Here is an 8,607-nt window from a genome sequence, read left to right as displayed (position 1 = left end):
CAGTAAGAACTGAAAACATGGACAAAATGTGAAAAAATGTGTTTACAAACGCAGGAATCCTGGTGAGTTTTATGTTGATATAAGCTGCAGAGACGTATTTTACAGCTTTGACTCTTTGTCAAACATTTTAAGTAAACAGTTAAGAAATAAACAATACTGTATGTGGAAGTAACGTTTCGGCCTTTTACGTGCAGGTTTTAAAACAAGCAGCCGAAAAGCTACGACGGTCCTTCGGCTAACTCCGTCCATCACGTGATCCAAGTGACGGAAGATTCGGTCTGCGCATGCGTCGCATTTCCAGCCTCCACCACCGACTACATTTGTAAACACGTTTTATAATGCTTGTGTGCGGTCAGTTGCAACCAGCGCGCTCGCTCTTCACTTCACTATTTGAGCTTTCTTAGCGAATGAAACGCGCCTTTTCGACGGTCGGGTCCTGCTGGGCCTCCTTTCTTCCCTCCTTTCGGCTGCTCATGAACTCCAATACCCGTCAGCCCGCCGCTGGCTGCGTGAGGTCAGCAGGCGGCTTCGTTCCGCGAGTCCCCCAGCTGCTGCCTCGGGACATTTGAAGACTCTCTCTGCCGATGAGAAGCGTGTGGTGAATAATAACCAGCTAACTGCAGCGTCGCCATGATGTCCGTAAGTCATCTCTTTTGTAGTTTGGTCACGTTCTGCGTTTGACATGTTGCCACCATGAGATAAAAAGAGGCCGGTGTCGTCCGCTGTGTGAGGACATGTGATATGGACTTTAAGGGGGAAGCCCATAATAGACCTGGAGGATCTAAAGAACATGTTTCAGGTTATTGGAGAGTTGGTGTCGTTAACGTTTAATAAAAGTTAAGTTACTTGTCAGTGATTTATTTTCTAAACAATCATCTACACACACACAACCTTAAGTCATTATCTTGTTTCTCACCACTATTTGATTTGACCTATTCAGCAAACACCAACTATTGTGAAAATATAACATGATCAATTCACTCTGATGATCAATTTACCTACCACCCATCACCTCCGCCCAAACTGATTTATGTTGAAAAGGATTTAAATCTACTTGTCTACAAAAGCTTTGACGCGAGTAACAACCACCAGAAGGGAAGAAGCCGCTCTAGTTGGTCCTTTGGAAGAATGTAAAGTGCATGTGTGTTGCAAGACAATTGGCACAATTAACAGGTCAAATAGGTTCATCAGAAAGTGCAGTGGGAGTGATTGGCAGCAGACGCATTGTCCTGAATCTCAGCATTCACCTGGTTGGGTGAAGTGAACAAATAGGCTGTGTGCTCTGGGAGATAAGCTCACAATGATCAGTTGACCTCGAGTCGGCTTGGTGACTCACGTTGGCCATATTTGATTTTCTTTGTGTTGTTTCTCGCTGCCTCACGCCGCTTCTGTCCTCTCCATAACAGTACATTGGTTCGGCCTCTAAACTATGAGCTTTTGTTTTTAATCCTGCAAGTGCACGAGTCTCCATTTCATTCATTGAACAAGCTTCTGCAGGACCGACATGATGACGTCAATAAAAAAGAGTCGTATAGTTGAGTGGGTTATAACCCAAACGGAGTGTTGAAAACATCCACCAGTTGACCGACTCTGCTCTGACGTGACCCGCTTCTCAGATCGCATCTCTCAATTTAGTTTTGTGCAAATGCAATGGTGGAAGATGTCCCTGTCAGTTTCGAGGGATTCAGTGAAAATGCCCATCGCATGTTCTCCGAGTCCATGGGGACAAATCAAAATGTCCTTCGTTTTGTTAAACAAAAATCCCCAAACACCTTCTGCTGTATCAAGTGCTCACACGGCAGAGCTCATATTTGTTTAATATACTCGGTAGCAGCAGGACTCGTTAACAGACGCACACATTCCTCCTGTCCGGGACGCGTCCGATGGAGCGGTGCAGGACACAGGACGCTTTTGTTGGACAATACTTTCAGTAATTGTTGTGAAAGACCAGCTGAATAGATATTTGTTCGGAGCGGTTTAAATTTCATTTGCTCCTTATTAGATAATGGGATCTCAGAAACTATAAATACAACAGAGGGGGCTGTTATAATAGGGTGTGGATTCTGTGGGCGCATTGTTTGAATTCCCTGCTAGACAAGGGATGAAACAGGAGGAGACCGCAGCGTTTCTAAGGCTTGTTTAGTTTCCTCCAATCAGGTGAAATAATCACCATAGAAACGTATTTTAATCTTAAACAGATATAGAAATGCTATAGAAATTATATTATTTTTATTTAGTTTGAGAGAAGAAAGCTAGCTTTTGTACTCTTACACTCCTGATCTCGGTGGGAAAGAGGCCGAGGTAAACCCTGTTGGAACACCTGCTCCCTGCATTGATAATGTTTCTCAGTCCGCTGCTTTGAAAGTAAATCATCACCTACATGGAGATCAGCAGCTAACCAGTGAAGCACACGCGGCTTAACATTGTTCGTCTCGTGTCTTCCTTTCAGATGACCTTTGGGGTGTCGAGCAGCGTGACGCTGCTGTTCGACTTCTGGAGCGTGCACGGGCCGGCAGGTAAGACCCAGGTGTCAAGCGGCTTCTCCCCCCCCCCCCCCCCCCGAGGGGAAATATCTCTCCAGAGTCGTGTTTAACCAGTTAATCTGTTTAAAAGCAACCGCTGCGTTCCTTCAGCACACCTCTGGAGAAGCGTGTATGTTGTCTGTACAAACACTTGTTTTTATCTACTTATTCTGAAATCATTGGATGATGATGCATCCATAAAACATTTAAAGAAGTATAATCTGATTCATTAGAGCAGTCTTTTCCAACCAGTGTGCCGCAAGAGGCTGTCAGGTGTGCCGTGAAAAAAAAAATATATATTTTTTACATACTGTCACTTCATTGGTGAAAAAAAAAAGAGCCAACTTGTGTTTGTGTGTGTCGTCGCGCTGTTGGTGGTATGAAGGCTCAATACTCCCCTCTGCCTGTGGGTGGCGCTACGCAGCGTAATTAATAGGCAGATTTGCTGAGGGGACAATTTTAAAAAAGTGAGATTTAAAGGCCGGCGCATGCTTCTGCGTCTGCGTCGTTGCGTCAACGCACTCGTTTCAATTCATGGTTCTGCGCGTGTTGTGGAGCAATTCAGCTCCACAACAGGCGGAGTGACGTGTTTTTGTTGAAGACGACCTAGAGAGTCACGTCTATTTATTTATTTGTTTATTTATTTATCATAGACTTTATTGCCCCGTGCATCGCCACTGCTGCTTTTCATCGCGGACACATTTGTCCCGTATTTTCCTCCACAACTTTGTGCGCCTCTCGACCGGTGTTACGTGCCTACTGGTTTTTGAACCTACTGGTTTGTCTACGCGTGCGTGTTTGTTTCCCCCTACAGCGGCAGATGTTGTCTGCCTCAGTCACCTGATTCGTCACACATTCGCAATCATATTGCTGAAAATGTTCAAAAGTCATCACATATCCATTGCAGCGATTACGATTGTATAAGTGAGCACTACGTCACTGCCACGTATGAAGAAATACATTGAAGAAAATAGATCTATTAAAAGATCGCTGCAACCTGGATTCGATCGCCCGCGAGCAAAATGACAATGCGTTACAAGACGGACGCGCTACGCCGTCGACCACTCTAGCTTACCAATGTCACCGCTGTTTCCTGTACTTATCAAATTGTACATCGTCGGTGGCTAGAAAAGACAACTGGTTTTGGTGGCGTATCGTTGAACACTCCCAAACATGGGTATCGTTACTTTTTCACGAGGCTGCAGCCTTCCACCACCGAAACATTTGGACAAAAGGACATATTCTGTTCAGACAGTCGTGCAGTGACGTGAATCACAGCCACGTCCAGAAAGTCATTGAAGAAAATATATTTATTAAAAGATCGCCGAAACCTGGATTCGAACCCCCGCGAGCAAAATGACAATAAGTTGTCGGACGGCTGCGCCGTGGGCCTCGAAGCTTGTGAATGTCTTCGATGTTTTTCGTATTTGTCATTCCATTTTACAGAGTCCATGGATGGAAAACATTTTGGTTCAGGTTGAACCAAGACAACTAGTTTGTAGTGGGCGTATCGTGGAGCACCTACATGTGTATCGATACTTTTTCGCGAGGCTGCAGCCTTGCACTAACGAAACAATAATTTACTTTTGCGACGATTATACCGTAAAAATACTAATTGCTAACACTAAGCCACAGGAATAGAACATCAGCAATATTCTATCCACAAAATGAAGAAATGGACGCAATGATTTACAGCCATTGTAAACACTGCATGAAGACATTTCCTGTAGAAACATTCAGTCCTTAATCGTCTTATAAGTAATTGCATGATAGCTCACGATTTGCAAACAAGTAAAACATTAGCTTCACAATGCCTGACAATCAGGAACCCAGGAAAAACTCTGGAGGAATTGTAATTCAATTACATTTATTTTGTCCGGCCCCAAATCAAATATTAGCAAGAGAGCTTTACAATCTGTACATATACACGACATCCTCTGTCCCAGGACCCGAACATCGAAACAGGAAAAACTCCCCCAAAACCCTTTTAACAGGGAGAAAAGAGGAAGAAACCTGTGGGCGAGCGAACGAGGAGGGATCCCTCTCCCAAGATGGACAGAAGTGCAATAGATGTCTTGTGTACAGAATAATTACAAGAGCTACAAAACATTCAATTGAAATGGCAGAACCAGCGAAGAACCCAAGACCAGGGTCCAGATAGAACCACGAGAACCTGTGAAGAGAAAAAGCACAAAGACTCTTGTGATGTAGGATGGTTGGCATGCAATAGGTGGCGAGCAGACAGTGGCATTAAAATTATTTTAATGTCAAATGAATTTTACAATATGACTCATCTTCCTGTTTGTAATGCAATGTTAGACTTGTATTTATATAGATTGGTGTAGTTCATTTTCCCCACTACACAGGTCAGCAGCAGTGCAGAGACAAACCTAGCATAGAGTTAGAGAGCTTCAGCCACATACTTCCTCCATTACAGGTAACGTGCAGGACAGCAGAAGTCCTGCTCCAATGGCGGCTTTCCAATGCAGATCAGTGGAACCACAGCCCGCATGTTGTACACTGGATCTGAGAAGCATTGCCATAGATTAGTATATTCTAGTTGTAAGATTACAGAACGGTTAGTTTAATCTTACCCAGTCATCATGCCCATCTTTATTTCTCCCTGGACTTTGCTGTGCATTCCCACATGCTCTACATAGTTCCGTCAGGTTTTCTAGCACATTACACAAGTATGATTACTTTCTCAATAACCTGTAAATTCATATGATCAAACAGAAAAAGCGACCAACCTGAGTCAGTGACCAGTCTGCATGCTACTTCTCAGAGTGATGGAAGCCTCGTCTGTAGAGAAATCTATCAAGCCACCGCTGAGAATAAGCTCTGCAAACTACAGAAGAGACATATATGTACACACACACACAATATATATGAATTCAACAAAGGTCCGTTGCACTCTTACCTTGCAGACAAGTGCCACACAGGATGTTGAGTCCTGTTGTTTTGGATGGCTTACTTTATCACAAGTCCACCGAGAAATATGGACATTTCGAAGTCTCATGAAAGCTCTGTTAAGTACAAAATATATATATATATATATATATATATATTCGTTTTGTTAAAAGTGACATTTTAACTGCTGATTTGTAGCTTGCCTTGTCACATCCTTGCATTTATTTAGGTGTTCTGGAGTTTCACCTAAAGGATCAAGGTAAAGCACCCGCTTCTCCTTTGGATACATTACCTTCACAATACATTTAAATGAAAGTAAAGAGGATTCTTTATCACATTCAGTTATCTAGATTAGCACACAATACTCTGAACACTGCTACACATGATTTTATAAAATGTATATGTATTCTTACCGCAAGTGTCCAGTGCTGTTTGTCGCACACTGGTCCTATGAGGATGTCGAAGGCCACGGGGTCAAGCTGAAAACATGCATAATGAATGACAATGCGGCTTGAATCCATAATCATGTCTAAACAGATTTCAAAAAGGTTTTACCTTTTTCAATCCTCTGAATGATCCTTGCCACATTGTGGTCATTTGGAACGAGTCAATGAGAAACAATTCTTTGGTTTTTTCTTTTCTTTTGCTTTCTGTTTCTTTTTGTTGCTGCATTACAATCGTACGCATGAATGCATTTAAAACCTTAAATGACAGTTGTGGGTTGTTACTCTTTATGCCATAACAAATGAAAGACATCATGCATTTACTGTACCTCACTCTCCAGCTGCCTCCCAGTGGCCAAATTTTGAAGGTCCGTGGCAAAAATCTTGTATGGCCCCACTTTGCTCCACAGCACACCTTGACGTTGCCCCGCCCATATGTCAGCGATCACTGAGGTTAGAAAAGAGTTGTTTACCGAGGCCTCATTTGGGGTTTGAACCTATCAAGTTCCAAAACATCACCAAACTGTCCTTCTATTGAAACTGTATTGAGGTCTATCCTTGCATTCCTTCTGGGGAGGCAGGTGCAGGCCATGATGAGAGACTGGATGTTAAGGAGTCTGATTTTGGGGCTACAGACGGGGATTGGGGAACCCCCAAAAACCGTACGGGGCTGGGCTGCAGTGCTGGAGGAGAAGTGGATGTGGCAGCAATCCATTTTGCAGGGATCCGCACTTCTGGTTCCACGTACCGCTTTAGATGGTCAATGTTCACTTTGCAAACATTTTTCCCCTTGTAGGGTCGTCAAGTCAGCACTTGTTCCATTTATATGGATTACCATGTATGGACCTAACAAGTCGGTTTCCAGTTTACCCCCTTTTCTTTGCTCTTCCCAAATATTCTTTCCCAAAACTTTGTCCCCCACTGCGAAGCTGTCATCATCCCCCTTTGCAAGTTTTCTCTTTCGCACCTTTTCCTGCATCTCAGCAATGTTCGCCTCCACTTTATTGTAGACCTCTTTGAGGTCGTTCGTGTGGGTGCAGACGTCCTCATTGGTCATATAGATGTGGACCCGTTCCTCAGATATCTGTAACATCGGTGACGAATAAAATAAAAGTACACATTACAGCGGAGATATACATACATTACCAGCTTGTAGTGTAGTGCTAAAAGGCCGTCATACCTGCCACTTATCTGGTATTTCGGATGGGTAACGGGCCTCCCTTCCATACAATAAAAAAAATAAGGAGAGTATTTGGTTGTCAACTGTTTTTTTAGTACGGAGTCCAAATACAGTTGGCTGTATGTATTTGTCCCAGTCACTTGGGTGGTCCTGCACCATTTTCTTCAAAGCTCTGAAATAACGAAAAGAAAATCAGTCATTCACCATTTATGGTTGATCAAGTCATATTTTATATTTATTTATATATTTTATATCTTTACCCTTGAATTGTGCCATTTAGCTTTTCCACCAAGCCATTGGTTTGAGGGCGGTAGGGAGCACAGAGGCTTCTGGCAATTCCGAGAGTTTCACACAACCCTGTGTTTATCTAGAATATGCATAAAGAGGGGAACAATTTCATTACCATGGTGCTTTTTCCATTGTTGCTGTGACAAAAACAAAATGTTAGGATTCAGAACTTAACTTACTTTGTTGACAAATTCTTTGCCACGGTCGGTCAAGATGCGTTTTGGGGCACCATACTTAAAAGAAGTCCATTATGCAGCGTGTGACTTCTATCCACTTGGTAAAGTAGTCCACCATGACACAAATGTACATGTAACCATTGTTGGTGCATTTTAGCTTGCCAACTAGGTCCATTCCCACAAGCCCAAAGGGCTCGGTCACCTTTTGAATGCAAACCAACACTTAATACCAACAATACTCTACTACATACAACATGTTCAATGTAATGTTTATTCACCTCGATGGGTTTGTACTGGATTTTCTCTTTTATAGAGGTCCTCTTTTTTTGGCAAGCGTCACATTGGCCAATCTAACAAAGTGAAACAATGAAACTCTGAATATATAAATATTACAAAAAACACCCACAAAGTATGGAGCTAGAAATACTTACCCGTTTTTGGATGTCCGCCAGTAATACCTTTGAAGGGTTGCATCCAAGGTTTTCTCAATACCACAATGAGCCCCAATATCGCTGGCATGAAACTCGACAAAGATGTTGTTCGCTTCTTGTGGAGGAAGTACAACTTTGGCAACATGATGACGCTGCTCATCCTTTTTTCTGCGGCACTGGTAATAAAGTTCCCCATCTAAGGATGTATATTGCATAAACATTTTAAATACATTTAAAAAGTCGTTAGGAAACCATAGGGTGGTGTGGATTGCCTTACTTATCACCTGGTAACTCTCTGCCCGTCTTTTTAGAACGTATCGCTGATTCTGGTTGAACTCAGTCGGATAGTTGTTGTTGATTTGTTGACTTTGCGAGGGTCCATCAGTGCTTTCTAATTTTCTGTCCTTTCTTTAGCTTTTCGAAATATGCTGTATTTCTACTGAGCAGAGGTCGCACAAACTTTGCAATTCTCCCTACACTGATGTTGCTAATTAACGTGATTGCTTAATCCCCGGTGTATGTTCGGATTTCACGTCCTCAAAGCAATTTTTTAACGGTGTGGCTGTAACGTGTAAATAACTATCAAGCATCGCAAACACGTATCGATACACGTGTTTCGATACAAGTGTAAATCTGTTTTCTTCAATGTATTTCTTC

General features: G+C 42.7%; 1 protein-coding gene and 1 long non-coding RNA gene across 5 annotated transcripts in view; one reads left to right on the top strand and one right to left on the bottom strand.

The window, feature by feature from the left end:
- Positions 1-200: 200 nt before the first annotated feature.
- The window catches only part of slc31a2 (solute carrier family 31 member 2), a 12,089-nt gene continuing 3,682 nt past the window's right edge, over positions 201-8,607 (top strand). Inside the window, exons 1-2 of one of the 4 annotated variants that reach the window (XM_040197170.2) lie at positions 201-639; positions 2,450-2,516. In XM_040197170.2, the coding sequence (XP_040053104.1) occupies positions 631-639; positions 2,450-2,516 (76 nt within the window). In that variant the 5' untranslated portion in view covers positions 201-630. The remainder of the gene's footprint in view (positions 640-2,449; positions 2,517-8,607) is intronic. The other 3 variants (XR_013452549.1, XM_040197169.2, XR_013452550.1) reach the window with 3 other exon arrangements.
- Positions 4,373-8,410, bottom strand: LOC120831612 (uncharacterized). The gene is made up of 16 exons (XR_013452551.1): positions 8,228-8,410; positions 7,951-8,146; positions 7,798-7,869; positions 7,523-7,721; positions 7,316-7,422; positions 7,056-7,227; positions 6,843-6,959; positions 6,205-6,323; positions 5,988-6,098; positions 5,846-5,911; positions 5,636-5,724; positions 5,443-5,548; positions 5,273-5,370; positions 5,117-5,196; positions 4,946-5,048; positions 4,373-4,695 (listed from the first exon to the last, which is right to left on the bottom strand). It is a non-coding gene; the product is annotated as an uncharacterized LOC120831612 (long non-coding RNA).

This window comes from Gasterosteus aculeatus, chromosome 14 (genome assembly GCF_964276395.1).
Source record: "Gasterosteus aculeatus chromosome 14, fGasAcu3.hap1.1, whole genome shotgun sequence".
Taxonomy (NCBI): Eukaryota; Metazoa; Chordata; class Actinopteri; order Perciformes; family Gasterosteidae; genus Gasterosteus; species Gasterosteus aculeatus.
This window is presented reverse-complemented; position numbering and strand designations above follow the sequence as displayed.